General features: G+C 41.9%; 1 protein-coding gene across 15 annotated transcripts in view; it reads right to left on the bottom strand.

Moving 5' to 3' along the window:
• The window catches only part of LOC130164395 (adhesion G protein-coupled receptor L3-like), a 211,003-nt gene that overhangs the window by 41,594 nt on the left and 152,651 nt on the right, over positions 1-16,758 (bottom strand). For all 15 annotated transcript variants that reach the window (XM_056369102.1, XM_056369106.1, XM_056369103.1 and 12 more), the window contains 3 exons: positions 8,332-8,515; positions 3,707-3,829; positions 1,370-1,575 (listed from right to left, as the gene is read on the bottom strand). In XM_056369102.1, coding sequence (XP_056225077.1) covers positions 1,370-1,575; positions 3,707-3,829; positions 8,332-8,515 — 513 coding nt within the window. The remainder of the gene's footprint in view (positions 1-1,369; positions 1,576-3,706; positions 3,830-8,331; positions 8,516-16,758) is intronic.

Raw genomic sequence — 16,758 nt, 5'->3', positions numbered from 1 at the left:
CGCTATTATTTATCAGTCTTTGATTCTTCGAGCCAAATATACATTTTCAAAACATTATAATAAAAACACCAGGAGCGTACAACAAAATAAAAAAGGATTTATCCCCACAGAAAAGAGTAAGAAAAATGTTCTTGCCTGCAGCCACAGCCGAGCTTGGGAAGCAGAGACCAGTTAATCAGAGCGTTCACTTAACAGCACCTCTGATTGGTTCACCGGTTTACCAGAGAATTGGGAGCTCTTGATCTAATGCGCCAGAGCAAGCGCTCTATACACAAAACATCAATATTGCATCCAATCAAGTTTAATTAATTGCAGAAGCCAAAATTCTAATTATGATTATTATATGATTAATTGTGCAGCCCTCGGTGTACACAAAATGTACTCTATATGTAAATGTCTATATGTTTATGGCCCTTTAATGTGACCAAATGACAACTGCGTGAGCAGGTCCCCTGGTGAAGTCCAGTGTTGCACGTGGAAGAAGCTACAGTGCAGAAAACACACTTTTCCAAAAGGGCACTGTTTTATTGAAATGACTTGAGCTGAGCAAGAAAAGGGTATAAAAGCGCTACTGCCCCAACATTTGACCAACAGTAAAATTACTGAATCTACAGTCCAAATTACAAATTACACTTAAGGCAGGTGAGTCACGGCAATAACTACGCTGACATTGCCCCCTGACATTTTCCAGCCATTTAATTTTGACATCCATAAGCCATCTTCCTTTTACTCTCTCTCTCTCTATATATATATATCCCTTTGTGCTCTGTGTTTTTCTGCTGTTGTTGCTTCCTTCCAGGTCCCTCCTACACATGAGACCCCGCTGCAATTCTCTCATGGTTGTTCAACATCCCTGATAATCGCCGAAGGCGCTGTTCGTAGACAAAACAGGGATATTTCGAGGGTAGCAGAGTGTGGAGAAGATAATGGAGTCAAGAGGGAGAAGTCGCGACTCCCACAATGACTAAGCAGCCTCCAGTGAGGCTCAATAAGACTGATATTTGTTCAGGAGATCAGGCTGGTATTTGTTCAAACTAATAAAGGACAACATGCATCCCCAGCATCACCTTGTGAGCAATTTTGTTTCCCACAATTTAATTTTTCACACCTTTCTTTGAATAAAACTTTCTCATTTTAACTTAATTTTCTTGGTTTGAGATGGATTTGTACATTTTCGTTGCGCCTCAGGGACAGAGAAAATTGTAATGGAAGGGTTCTATCAAGAAAGTGTCTGTGCAAGCGTGTTTTGGTGAGGAAGCAAAAGAGAAAGAGACAAAAAGCACATTAAACACAGAGGCAGTAACATCAAAGTAAAAACAAAACACTTTCCCACTCCGAGATACATACACAGACGGAAGGAGAAAATTACCTGGAGGTGTCTGATGGTAAAAATGACTGGGTCAGAGAGGTAGACTTTGTTAGCGTCTTTGTTGATGGCAGCCGTGATAACCGGTGAGTTGACAATGACAGAGTAATTGGTAGCCATAGCTTCACTGCCCAGCTTCATGCTGGCGTTCTCCGTTGAAAGGTAGACCCCGATGTGTTTGTACAGGACGAACGCTATCCGAATCTCACCTGCAAGATGACAAGTGGGAGTCAGTCAGTCTTTAACAAGTGACAACCCGAGCACAGAATACACTCTATGGCTAAAAGTATGTGGACACCCAAAACGCTGCAGCTATGTGATTGTTAATATGCTGCGCCTCCGCTCATCAATGTTCATGAACCTGGCTGCAGGGTTTCCTTCCATTCAGCCACGGGAACATTAGTAAGGTCGGAGGTCGCAGTCGGAGATCCAGCTCATCCCCAAAAGGAGCTGGTGGGTCAAGTTCATCCTAAATAATTTCAAGGAGCTTTCAGACGGTAACCACTGCCGCTGCCGACGTAGTTTCCTGCTGCCTTCAAAGCTGATGATGCTTCAGCTTTTTCAAGATACAGGAGAGCATTTTCCCACACTTCCATAAGTTATAGAGCTACACCTTCTCACCGACAATTAACTAATGTACCAATGAAGGGAAATGGTTTTGGTGCAACATCAGCATCAAAGTTTGATTATCCAGTCTGGGACAATAACCATTTCCCTCTAACCTAAGTCAAGCGCAACCCACTCTACTTAGCTGCTTAATGATATTATATAGTAGGTAGATGGCAGCAGCATCTGGTGTATGTTGTAGGTCATTAGCTGGTTGCAGCTGGTGAAATTTGTCCTTCCGGTGTCCATTTAAAATACAGAACTGTCATGTTGACACAGGAAAGGGTCTTCCCCAAGCTGTTGACACTAAATAGGAAGCATTCTGTTATCTAAAATATAAATGTATGTTGTAGGTTTAAGATTTTGCTCAGTTTGAATCAAGTGTCAAATTAAACTAGGAAAAACCGCCGCGGACTAAAAGTAAACCGATCAGCCACAACATTAAATTTCAATGTTGTGGCTGACTAGTGCACAGTGTCTGCACACTTTTGGCCATACAGTGTAGTACTAACATGACAAGAACGTACTGTATGTGCATGATGGTCCATTTGAGTCTATTTTTTTTTTTTTCTCCTTTCCAACTGTAGTCTGTCAAAAAGCAAGAAGTCCAGTTTTATGCTATTTATGTGGCTTATAAATTGGACTGCTGAACTTTAGCAACACCAGAAAAAATACTGGAAATAATAACAGAAAGAAACTGGAAACAATCCCTCAGTCGAGGCCTTGTTAACAGAACACTCAGAAACTGTATATAGTAAAACTGTCGAAGAAGAAACCGATGTCGAGGCTGACAACATTCCACTGGAGGAAAAAAAAGAAAGAAAATAAAAAGAAAAAGAAATCCCTCCTACATCAACAAACAGTTATTTTAATTTAGCATTCAAAAATGTGGTTACCACTCTTCTGTTGGAACCGACAAAGGCAAGCATTTTTCTTGTTAATAATTTCCTCCTCTCTTTCTCTCCCCCTACACATCTCCTTGCCCTCCCGCCGTCTCATTTTTGAGCACCGATACGAAAGAAAGTTCCCCTCCTGCCGTTACAGAGATCACTCACTCAGATGAAAAGAAAACAATTTGGGTGCTATAGCGCTGGAAGACGGGGAAATATCCGCCACTCTGCTATAATGATCCGCCCGGGCTCGGCTGGACGTGGACTTAGTCATCCAGCGGAGAGGCACCGGGCTCAGCTTGAGTCGATTCTGATTTGCATGAGCTGATAATAAAAATCTAAAAATGGGGCTGCATTGCTCCTGAAGATAGCTGCGTATTGTGTCTAACTGCCTCATTTACAGTTTAGAGGCAGCACTTGAACGTAACTAATTCTACAGCCAGGGCCCTGTTTGAAGACTGCACAACCATCCCGAGTGCTTTATATACAGCCCAACAAAGGATTTTGGGCAGCAATTTGAAAGTTATTCACAAGCAAGTGTAATGAAATTCCTCCAAAACCACCGCGGCCCCCATTCAGCATCACATCCATAAGTGGAAAAGAAAAGAGAGAAAAAAAAAGAAATAACAAAAAAGAAATTTTGATTAATTACAGAGGATCTTGTAAGTCACGAAAGTTTTTCATGAAATAAAAGAGGTATTTCTGTTACGGTCAAGGAACAGTTTGTCGGGAACATTTCTGTCCTGTCACCAACCTTAAATAACACAACGAGTGAAGCTGTGCAAGAGGGAATGACTTCAAACCAACAATGGGGGAACTGATAAAAGCAGGTTTGACTACTCACCGTTTCGCCCGTGCTGCTTTAGCGTGTTAGCAGAGAGGTGGATGGAGTTGCCTTGTCCTCCAGTCTGGGGGAACTTCAGATCAGGCAAATTCCCATCTGTGCTCATCCTTGCTACCTCCAGCTCTGCACGCACACACACACACGTACACAGACACACACACAGATCAATCCACAGCGAAAAAAAAACATTTAGTAATCACAAATTGTGTTGTTTTTATGATACCCAAACTAACGCAAACTGTCAAGGAACTGCAGAGGCAGAACTGTACAACCTATTTTTTTTTTTTTTAGGAAAAACATGTATTTGTGTTCTTGCTGAGAATAAGAACAAAAGAAAAAACAAAACTTTTAAAAACCAAAAGTCTTTTCTGAAATCTACAATACATACAACTGGGCGCTAAATAACAAAAAAAGCAGACACGGACGCGTCACATCAGCCGAAGTCGCCCAATCCACGGTGATTAAATGTAATGGAAAAACGTGCTACACTGACCACGCGCAGCAGTTTTAAGTCCTCCGCTGATGTCAGTTCTCACAAGTTATAAACACTGGACGTTTTTTTTTTTTTTTTCCCCCTCTATCTCTACCTTTCATCCCAGCTCACATGTACGAGGCTTTAACACCGCTTCACGCAGTCAAAACGTGCCGGCACTGACACTTAAAAGAAGATTCTCTCAGCCCGCGCGAATGTCAAAATCAAAGTGTAAAAACTAGATGAACAATAAAACTACTAATCACAGATGCTTTGGCTCCTGACCTCTACGCTGCTCGAGACAGCAGCAAACTTCAAACACATCTCCAGCCACTTCACTGATTCACACTCATCTTCCCGTAGTAGCTGATTTTATTAATCAGCGCATCTCTGACGAGCACCAAATGCAATGCATCCTTCCTTGATTCACGTGGCTTTGAAGGACTGCCTCCCGCTCAAGTCTCTGTGTGCAGGGGAGGTTAGTGTCTCACTATAGGCTTCTTAATCAAGGGATTATCAAGCGTTCAGGTGACAGTGTTTCTTCTTAAACTGTGAAAACAAAGGTTGTCTTTAACCTTTGAATAATAAAAAAAAAAAAAAAAAAGATGCTTTCATTTCAAGGAATCTTTTTCTCATGAAGAGCAGAGAGATATTAGGAGGAGATAAAGACCAGCGAGGGAAGACGAGCTCGCTTCTGCGGCAGCTCAACAGCTGTTGTGTCTGAAGCAAGCTCCTAATTTATGGTTCAAAGACTCTGGCGTCATCCAGCAGAGGAAAATGAGCTGCTGATAGGAGCCTGGCTGAAATAAAAAGCTCATTCCATCAAAGTTAGTACAGTATGATACAACTCGGTTTAATAAAGCAGCTGAGTGTGCTCTAATCTCAAGTGCCGCTGACCTGTGTGAAGTCTAGGCATTCCTAAATGTCACATTAACTCCCAAAGCACTAGGATGAATCCACAGATTCATTACAGTACCTGGGAGAAATAAAGAAAAGAAGTTGCACAAATGTCACACTCCAAAGGAGGAGGTGAACTGTAATTTACGCAAAGGATGACACTTTTGAACCTTTATTCTACAGCTTCTGCACAGAAATATATAAATATACACTGTATAAAATCTACTACATGCAAGTCAAGGTTGATGTGCAATAATGGCAGCGGTGTGAATTTCTCTAACTAGAGGTTGCAACAATAGTGTATAAATGTCCGATCTCATTGGTGCAGGTGTACAGCATGACTGTTTTAATCTGACACTTGTCTAAGACAATGCTGATACACTCACGCCGACGCTGTTTGCTGCTGCACCTCCTTCCACCACCACTAGTGCCATATTTTGGGTGATTTGTTTGTTTTTCAGAGTTCATATTCATGCATGCTCATCAAGGTTGGATTAGTTACTAATTACGGCCAGATCTAACTGTGAAACCACGACGTGTTGGTGTCACTGACTCATTTGTTATTTTTCCCCTCCAGAAAGGCGGCGTCATGATCAATTTCAGACTTTCGTTTTGAGACAAAAAACTACTTTCATACAGGTTTACCTCTGCCCGCCCCGAGCACGAGTTGTCCAAAATCTACATTTTTTCCACGGTCGATGACACTGAATGCACTTCTGTTCCGGCGCGACACTAATGGCAGTCATTGCTGCGGCGACGCGTGAAGTGTCTGGCAGATGAGTCTGCGGTGGAGAATCGCAACTTGAAAACACAATCTTGTCAAGCGCGAGAAATAGAAAACTTCATTAAGCCCGATAAGGCATTCAGCTGATGTGTCACCGGACTATGACACCTCTGACTTTGATAAAGGTTAGTGCCCACGGAAAGCTACAAAGCAGGCCACATTAAATCCTTCCTTTGTATCTGTGTTCATGCTGCGGCTTCCCATACTTTCTTGTAAAAAAAAAACCTTTGTATTACCATCTCTTGTGCTATTTTGCAAAGGCCAGGGGGTTTTGGTGATACATTCCTATTCAACTTAGCTAAGACAATACCCCAGATAGCTCACCATTCCCTGGATTCCAAGCCTGCCTTTAGAATAAAGGAAGCATTTTTCTTCTCCCTCTCTCTTTCTCTTTCCCCTGTGTGGTTGTGCAAAAGAGCTTACGATGGGCTTTAGGGAATTTCTTTGATGCCATAGTAGTTGTTGGACCCGAAGGCTATACCTTCAAAGCCGGTTTAAATAACATGCTAATCGGCAGAAATCTGTTCATAAGATTATCATGCAGAGAGTGAAGCACCCTCTCGTGCAGACAAAGCCCGCGACGGGCACACGCACTGTGACGTGTAAACACAAACACAGACACAATGGGTGAGGAAACATCCTTTTTCTCTGAGAGCAAAGAAAAATAGATCTCATTATCAGCTTAAGTCTAAAATCGGAACAAGGCGTTCTTACTGTTTAAGAATCACTTTAAAGCGAGGGGGACCGGCTCGCTCCGATGGCCGAGAGCGCGTCACCAGGTATGACGTGTGTGAGCTACGGTACACCTGCGCACGTTAACACCTTTCACTTTACTGGTAATTCAATGCGAGGGATCAATAATTAGCTGCTGCGGTGATTATCAATGTTTAAATGGGCCTCCTTGTCCTCATTTAACTACCCTGTGTGGCATGAGGGATTGCAGGAGCCAACTGGCTGAAAAAAAATAAATAAAAAAATAAGCCGAGCAAACAGAGAGATAAGGCCTAGTAAACATGTCACCAGCACATAATTAACCAGGCAACCACTGTGCGCTATAAAGTTGTGCAGGCATCGTTTCACTCCCCCCTCTCCAAACGAGCCCAGAATCTCCTTAATACCCAGATGAATTGTGTGCCAGATACAATAAAATCCATTTTATTAATTCTCCTTACGCTTGCTTCCTTTTAAGTCAGTAGACCTATATTTTTAGGTTGCCATGGCAGCAGGAACTTGGAAAAAAAAAAAAAAGAAAAGAAAAAGAAAAACATGTTCATAGAAGAGGGTGATACATCGTAACATTATTTTTTCTTAATTCCCTTTCCCCCAGTAGCCACTGTCTGCAAAAAAAAAAAAAAAAAAAAGTTATTTTATTCCATTTTATTTTGTGCTTTGTAAATGATTCTCAGATTTAATAACTGATGTATCCGGTTTTCAAATGCCCCACTAGGGAAAACAGTAATGACAGAAGTTCCATTATCTGTGCTCACTTGGTATTTATACACTGAATAATGAGCACTGATCCCTGATCTGCTCGACTAGTGGTTAATTCCAGCTAATAATTGACATGAATATAAACACAATCATTTGAGATAATTGTCAATTTACAGCTAACTGCCATCAGCCATACGCAGCCCTGCCAAACTTAACCCCCTGCGAGGGAGGGAGCATGAATCCAGTGACTTTCACACACTTGTGCCGCAGCCTCGACTGCTCTGCTGTCAATATGACAGCACCCTGGATCAATAGCAGTGCGTTGAACTCCGTGACCCCCGGTACAATGGAAAGGACCACTGAAGGATGAAACACTTCACACACCAGACGGACACCGATAGAAAAGATTACAGAGGCCTTTAAATTTAGCTCCTCGTTCTTTAAATATCAGACGTGACTACGTTGAGTCATCCGGCTGAGCTAATAAACTGTTTCCAAGCAGCTTGAGGAGAAATGAAGCTAATTCTGTACAAGCTGGATTACCCATGCAAACGAAGACAACCAAATTTAAGCACTTAGTTTGCCGGGATTCAATTTTCATCCCTGACAAATAAAACAAAAATGCAGATACTTATACTTTTTCCATGTGCTAAACAAATCAAACAATTTGTTTGCATATATTTACAGTAAGTATGGATACACACAATTACATTGGAATTAGCCCTGAACTTATTTACCTTATTAAGTGGATTGTCTCACTACAGAAGCGCGCAGAGACATCTTTTGTCTTCCATAATTTTTGTATCTGTTCACAGCACCAGTAATCCTGAAGCACCAACCAACGTGCGCTACGTATATGTACATCTCCACTTATATAAGTTATGTCTCACAGCATGTTCACTTACATAAAAACCTATATACAGATTATACATTTGGGAAAAAGACAGCACTCCTTATGCAAAGTTGGATCGACGCATCTTTCACAGTAAGTAGCATTAGCATGTAAAGATATACAGTTTAAGAATCTTAACACATGCTCACGGATGTTGTCGGTGTTCTCTTGCACTATGTCGGTCTTCAGCAGGTTGTCGGCGAGGACGAAGGCCCCTTGCTCCACCGTGTCCAGCAGCATGGTGGCGGCCCTCAGCTGCTCGCCCGTGCTCAGCTCCCTCCACGCCGCCTGGGCCTGCGGTTGCAGCAAATTGTTGACCGTCTCCACCATGGCCTGTGGGGAGTCCAAATCATTGATTTAGTGAAAAGAAGCTAAGCTGGCCTGGGACTGCTTCTTGTTTGCATGGTGATTTGGTAAATGGTTTTGAGTGAAGGAGGATCAAAGAGAGTTCAGGACTAGGGGGGAAAAAAGAAAAAAAAACGCAATCATGTGGGATTGTGCAAGGAAGAAGCATTTTTTCCTCTCTCTTTTATTTGAAGAGAAAATTCTATAATCTGCTTTCTATTGAGCAATTTCATGACCCTTTTTCCAATTCATTTCCAAGTTATGCTTTTCGACATGGATCATCAACTAGTAGCAGCAACACCTGAATCAGTAATGACACTGGATATGTTGTTAGCTTGATTTTGCTGCTGTTTCTTTTTATCTACAGGAAGAATTAATCATGTAAATGAATCAGAGCCAATGCTTACAAGACTAGAGGCCACTTCTTACATGACCTGAGGCTGGAGTCTTTAATTGCAGTGATAAATGTTCTTCCATGCAGACAATCCCAATACACAAAGGCACTACAAAAAAAAAAAAAAAAAAAAAATACCACAACACTTAGACATACTAAAGGATTTGCAAAGTATTTGCTGGTAGTAGCTATCTGCAAGTCAGTCAGCCGAAATCTTTTCTGCATATTAATGGCACTGAACAACTATTATGCCGTCTTTAATCTCCCCGCAACAATGCTAAAGCTAGTAAGCAAGGAAGAAACAAGAACATTCTCAAGACAAGATGAAAAATTAAGAGCCATTAAAGATTTAAAAATGCCAATGGCAAGATTTATGAATGGAATACTAATTGGTCAAGCAAAGCGATTCATTCCCAGTACCACTGCTCGTAGGAGCAAAAGGAGCCTGACTACCCTTGGAAAAAAAAAAGAAGCTATTTCTAAGCCATTACAGTACAGTAGGTGGTCAAACGCATAATTACAAGACATTTCCTGCACTGCTAATAATAGTAACGCTCTGCGGAGAAAAACACACATCTGATAAATGTAAAAAAAAATTCAAATTTTAATACTCCCTTTGCACTTCTTCAAAAGCCACTTTACACACTCGTGACACCCGAAAGATGGAGGCTATGATGTATGTAAAAACAGGGGGGTGTCGTGCCACAGAACTTCTCTCTGAACTTCGCTTAGATCCCCCTTTTGATCAAGGGATTATGAAAGGGAGTAAGAGTTTTAGTGTGACTCCAAAACAGCATGAGGATAAAGCCAAAGGCAACAAGAGAAATCTTGTGCTCCAGTGTATCAAATGAATTCCTGATCAAAAAAAAGAGTAAAAGAGAGAGAGAGAGAGAGAAGGGGGGAAAAAAGTAGCTTTACAGTCACAGAGAATAAGTGTAATGGACCCCCACAATTATAACATTAAGTTGTATGTTTGTTTCGAATCACTGTGATAGCAAGAGGAGAGGGGCGAGTGATTGTATTCAATTCACTGGCGCTGGCTGAGAATTTCAAATAGCACCAGCTGGCTTTTCCTAATTCACAACATACCCTGCACACATTAAGCCACCCACACCCAGACGCAACCACACACATGCAGACACGCACACACACACACACTGGGAGACTGACGCAAGAGTCAAAACACACCTCGGCACCTGCTTGTACACAGAAACCTATACAAACTTGCAGACACATACACAAACCGCACAGCAATAACAGCTACACATTGCACGTGCACGCGCACACACACACACACACGCACGGGCAATCTACCAACTTTGATGTAATTATTCATTATCTGCAGCCAATCTCCATTCACACCTTTTGACATTCAGCTAGAGGCAGAGGTTGATTCACTCTCAATTAAGGAGCTCTTTTTCTTCAGGCACTGACATTTTTTTTTCTCTTTGTTCACAACTGCAAGATTTCTTTTTTTTTTCTTCTTCTTCTTCTTCTTCTCTCCCCAGCACTTCTAAAAAAAAAAAAAAAAACCTGAAATAATGGTTCTTTGGGGAAAGGATTGATGGACTTGCAGGGAGGAGGCTGTCTCGCTTTTTCACATGCAGAGGAGATGCACAGAAAGGCCAGGTCCGTGAGGTTGGCTGTATCAAAAATGAATATTAAGATGAAGATCTGCTTTCTTACGGGCCCCCTTCAGGCATTTTTTAAAATCGACCTACGAAGAGCAATCACGCCGACATTTGCTCATGGTGCATCATCTGAACATGCAATAGCTTACCAAATGCTAATTACTCATCACTGTTATTATTATGCGTATAACATTGCCTCATTCAAACCAGAGAATGAAATTATGACTGTGGAGTACCGTCTCCATGTTGGGGGGGGGGGGGGGGGGTGTGACTCACACTGTGCTTTACTGATGAGACAATTACCCCAACTTGAGTATATAACAAGCAGCACAAATACAATGTAATGTCTTTCAAGTATAATCACCTAAAAGGAAGGACATGTAGCCCAATATGTTTCTGAAGGCTGAATAAGAAACGGTCAAATTGTATGAAAGGAAATCCTGAAGCAAAACCTGATCCTGGTGCAGGGACGATTACTGTCCTCCATCACGACACTGTACATGGAACTGAACCTTTTTTTTTTTTTGTCTTTGCTCTGCAAAATAGTTCAGTGCCTGTTATCAACAATTTAGACAAGTAAAATATCTTCAGTTAAAGGTCATATCGAATGAAAAATGTATTTTCTGTGTTATTACCTCCTGTCCCTGAGTGTTTTGTTCAGCTATCTGTATGTGGCAAACAGCACTGAAGCTATCATTGAGGAAAAGGATGTCATGTCCTTCATATTTTTTTCCCCTGTGGGATTTTGTGGTGGGTTTTGAATATTTTTAAATGTGTTTTATGTATTTTTTTTTTTTTTGGCTCTGATGCCAAATACATGTCATAAAATACATATTGGCGTGTTTTTATATCAAATCCTTCACTTCTTTTTTTCTATTAAGTATCAGAATATTTTTTTCTGACAGATTTTGCACCCAGGGGAAAATCTAAAAAGTTTTATCCAATAAAATGTCATTGTGGATTTCCAATTGGTCCGGCCAACTGCTTCCACCAAAAACAACCTGTAACTTAGAAGCTGAGTATTTGGGCAACAGCATACTCAAAATCACCCAAAGGAAGCACTGGCTGTCATTCACGATAAAACGCACCCTCTTCTTCCTCTTTGTCCGTGTAGAACGTGACAACAATCCCAAACTTCCATTTCATGGAAAAGAAAGACATCACGGCATAGAAAGAAAACATCTCAGAGGGATTTTTATGGGGCCCTGAAGGTTAATGGATGGGTTCAGTTTGATCCAAATGGCGACCTACACGCCCAAAAAGCCAAAAACACTCATGACTGCTCGTGTTGACAGTGTTTTAGTTTAGCTCCAGACTGGAGTTCAAACAATTGTTCCTGTACTTTTCAACTGGCCCCAGAACAACTAAAGCCTCATCTGAGGTTCAATGAATCACCGTTTAAGAAAATATGCTTGTTCACTTTCTTGCTGAGAGTTATAGGAGATGACTGATACCACTCCCATGTCCATATGGTAAAGGAAGCTGCCGCCAGCGGACGGTTTGCTTGGATTTATTTGGAAGCAGCTTTAGATCTCATTCATTATATCTTGTTTGTTTAACTCATACAAAAAAGTTGGCGCAATGACTTCGTGGAGGCAACCAAAAATGTCAAATTATTCCTTAAAGCTCAGATTGTAATGATAATAGGTAAGAAGTTTAAGGTCATGGCGGGTTGGTTGGTTAAATAATAACAAAAAGCTGAAAAAGGACTTTTTTAAAGTTTATCATGTATTCATACACCTACCGACCTCCATGCTTTCTCTTGCCAAGATGCTATTTCAATGCCTGTATGTGTTTGCGCTTCCTCTATGTGATCTGTTCCCATACGGGGGAACCTTGTTTCTCTCGGAGCAGGCTAATTACAGTTTGAAAATGTTGGCCTCATTTGGCGAAATTTCACGAGATTAGTGTGAGAACAGCATCTTTCCCCAGCCTCAGTGGGAAAGTGGAGTGAAGTTAGGGTGGGGGCGGGGGGGTGCGGGGGGGGGTGCCTGGGGGTGGGGGGGTGCACCCAAGTGGCACACCACTACCATCATCATCATACTCTGTGCAGTTGACTTGCATAGAGATGTGATGGTGTTTTGCTGCTATTTTACTCCTATTAGCACACTGCCACTCCATCTGTCAATCTGCTGCTGCTGCACACTCTTACTTTATTTTCCTGTGCTGAAAGAATGTTAAAAAAAAAAAAAAAAAAGCTGTATTCTAGGTTCTGGTACATGAGGAAATGCTAATCGTCAACTGGACTCACTGCTGGAATGTTCCATTTGGAACGAGGATGATGGCTGGGCGTGAAAAGCTGCAGTGCGCGGGGGCCATTTGTACCGATGCAGAAGGAAGGAAGGGAGAGGTGGACATTAGTGTTGGCTTGGCACGGGTCCAAGCCAACCCCGTGGTGTGTGTGTGCTTCTATCTGTTTGCTGATTGATGAAATGAACTCTGGGTCTGGGAAATTGATTCTGGCTGAGGCTGATCTCCCTCTCTTCCCCTTCTGGCTCATGTGCACTCAGCTCTCACCCCCCCCCCCCCCCCCCCCCCGCAATGCCCCTCCTCACCCCCTCCCTTCTTGCTCACTAGTTGGTTCCTCTCACTTGTTTTCTCTCACTGACGTTGAAAGCTGATCTCAAAATAGGGGGGGGACAACACAAACAAGGTGGGATATCTTGTTCTGGCCGTCCTCCTCTATTTGGTCGGATGTCTCTTGGTACAGGTGAAGATGTTGCATCATTTCTCCCTTTCTTTTGTCTGTTTCATTTAACCTCCGAGCCAAATCATGTCTTCTTTCAGAATCTCTGCAACCTCCTTCTTTAAAATTTCATGAAACCGTCTCTCTCTAGTAAGCAGGTGGTTGTGTCTGTGTACGATACGCGAGTTACTCAGGGATTACCTTTGTGCTTCTTGTCTTATGTCTTAGGTTTCATCTTATTACTGAACAATTCCCCAGCAGCAGCCTGCCTCAGCTGGAGAGACACGCAGGCCGTCATCTGAAACACACTAATATTAGAGAAATACCTTGATTTCTAACTTTCAAAAGTATGTTTTATCGTATTTGAGCGAGAAGCCTTCTTGTTTTCTGATCTCCCGCTGTTGTAATTTGCTGCCAGTGCTGTAAAAAGCAAACTCAAAACTTCATCCGTGTTTACCTATTGACTGTCATGCTGTCACATTTATTTCCCACAACACTGCAATTTTTTTTTTATAATTATTGCCAGTTGTTTCCATTTACCTATTCTGTCAATCACTGTAAATGGGAAGCTACTGTTAATGAATTACCTCCACACGTCTTTCACATTAAAAGCCTCCCGGCTCCTCAAAAGGCATAATTCCTCTGATATATGCCAGGCTTATAATCTGAAACATGATGTAGGCAGGACAAGAAGTGTTGAGATTCAATAATGCTAAATCAAAAGGGAATCTTTATAGGATTTAGTGTAGTGGAAATAAATATAAGCAGTGCAGGTTTGTTATCTATATCGATGTTTGCAAGCTTGTAGTTTTCTTTAACACATAGTCTTAATCTGTGTTTTTCACCCAGCCTTTAATGACCACCATTATCTGTTTGTGCTGGCAAAAGATTATTTAAACAGTGGCTTTTATTTAAGAACTTGTATTTTTTTTGTATGCACTGTACATAGATCTAAATTTCCAAAAAATAAAAAAAAAAACCTATTCTTGGTGGCAAAAAGAAGAGATCCTTCCACTCTCCCCACTGTGAGCAGAAACAGCTCACACAGATTATTCAAGCAGAACTCTGCAGTGCTGCCGGATGAGGAGGTCTCTGTTTATGAGGATGTGGTTATCTTCATCTTTCAACAAATTGACTACCAGGGAAATTTTATCATCTCGTTACATTCCCGAACGAGGAGCCTCCCTCCGTTTCGCCTGCTCTAAGGTCATCCTGCGCCGTGACACTCCCACTGCTCATCTTTGCATGCAAAGGTGTCAATTTAATGAGGGGTCGGAGCTCAGTATCCTCCCTGTATCCCGGCAAATTCACACTCACTTGGCTTCTGCTAAGGCACCAGATATTATTTTCATCCAGGGGGTGTGTGCATGGCTGTACACTTTACTGCAAAATCTGCCACATCTGCAACTTAAAACAAAATAAATGCCGTAGGAAGAAGCTATTTCAGAGCTAGCGTGTTTGACTTTAGCTTGGTACAGCATGTATGGAAATAATCGGAGTAATTGGACGACCATAATGTCACTACCTATAAACAAGCTGCCATTAATATGACCAAAAGGCATGGGAGCAAGGCCGCCATTTTTTATCATGTTTGTTCAAAATCAAAGGGCACAACAGAGATACATTCCTGCGGGGGAAACGCAGAACACAGGGAGTTGATCATTATACGCTTTGTAGTTTTATCAAGGCCAAATTCTGTTCAGTGGGATTAAACCGGCTATGGCATGTAGCAGATATCACTGTTTATGAACAACTGAGAGATTCAAAAGTAGTCGCAATAAATCATTGTTTCATCTGCAAAGGATGAACTGCGGCAGGGCGATCGTTACAGCTTTGTGAATGTGTAACTCAAACAGCGAAAACCAAGCCCTTCATATTGAAAGTCCCTGATAGGTTAATGAGATAAAGACCTCAGTAACAGGTGAATTCAAGTGTCATCTACTTGTTTACCACTCAATCAAGATGAGAATCACTCCGCATCTCATTTAGGAGACACATCACACACCCAACCACAGGCCCTGTGCTTTACTTTATGTTGAACCAGGACTCTCCCCCACCACAGCCGCACCTGCACCCACACAATCCGCCCCCCCCCCTCAAGTACCGTCGAAGTCTGTTTTTTCCGCAAGTAAGCGTGGCCTCCGAGCCGAGGGACAGCAGCGGCAGGTGCGCCAGTCATTTGCTTTGTATTCCTCTGCTAATCCCACTTACGTCAACCACCAGGGCCCCCGTTGGAGAAAACACTGCCCAATTTCCCTAATCAATGAAAGTCCCTCAAAGGCTGGCAACGTGTGCAGTCAATGCCTGTGTTTACCTAAGGCCACAGATGTTCCTCCATTATTCCGGTTCATCAAGTGAAAGCACTTCACTGTTGTTTGAATTTGTCAACCCAGCAAAGGGACAGAACAGAGGAGGTGGCGCACAGCTGAGCGGTTGTCAACAATCACGTATGGCAGTGTACAATACATCAATACGAACCCAGACGCATGGAGAAAACAGCTATAAACTAAGCTGTTATTTCTCTTCTTTAGGCTGTGCTAATGGCTAATATCAATATTCTTTAGGCATAAAAACTACATGTCGTGACTTTCACCATGTCAGCAGTTAACGTGACAAGGCCTGAGTCTGTTATTGTATTCTTGTCACAATTCCAATGGAAAGACCACAATTCCCCAAGCACACTGGGTATTGTAGTTTTCAGAAAAAAGTCAAACAAACAGGAATAAATTGTGCATTTGTTGGGACTATTTTTAGCCGTGGAATAACACACTTTTTAACATTTGCTCCATCAAGATGACTCATAGCTACAGTGCCCATGTTCATTGTAATGAGGGAATAATACAGCCAGTGCAGCCGTATCTTTTGAATGTCTTTCATCAACAGTGAAGAATGAGCTACAGTCATGTCCATAAGTATTTGGACAGTGACACTTTTTTCACAATCATAATGGATTTGAGACAAAACTATGAAGAAGATGTGACTGTGTGTGGACTTTAATTCAATGGGTTTTAACAAGAACATTGCATTAACTGTTCATGAATTGCAGCTAAAAGTCCAGCCTAAAAGGCTCAAAAAAATGACGATGAGAAAAAAATGTCATGAGAAGAAGAAGAAAAGAAAAAAACCTAGTTACAGCTAGCCAGGTCAAGAATGCTCTCAAGTCCGCAATCAAGTGACGCCTTGATGAATTTAAATACAAAGGGTTTCCTACAAACCACTGTGTTACCAGTTCAAGAACAGAAAGACCAGAGCAGATTTAGCCAGAAAACAAACAAAAAAAACAAAAAAAACCCCTGCACAGTTCTGGAACAAGATTCTTTGGACAGATGAAACCAAGATTAACTTGTACCTGAATGCTGGAAAGAGAAGAGCATTGAGAATCAAAGAAACAGCTCATGATTCAAAGCCCACCGCATCATCCGTCAAACATAGTGGAGGCAGTGCTATGGCATGGGCATGTATGGCTGCCAATGGAACTGGGTCGCTAGTGCTTAATGATGATGTGACTGCTGACAGAAAT

This window comes from Seriola aureovittata, chromosome 23 (assembly GCF_021018895.1).
Source record: "Seriola aureovittata isolate HTS-2021-v1 ecotype China chromosome 23, ASM2101889v1, whole genome shotgun sequence".
NCBI classification, from domain to species: domain Eukaryota; kingdom Metazoa; phylum Chordata; class Actinopteri; order Carangiformes; family Carangidae; genus Seriola; species Seriola aureovittata.
Note: the sequence above shows the minus strand (reverse complement) of the source record. Positions and strands in the feature narration are given on the sequence as shown.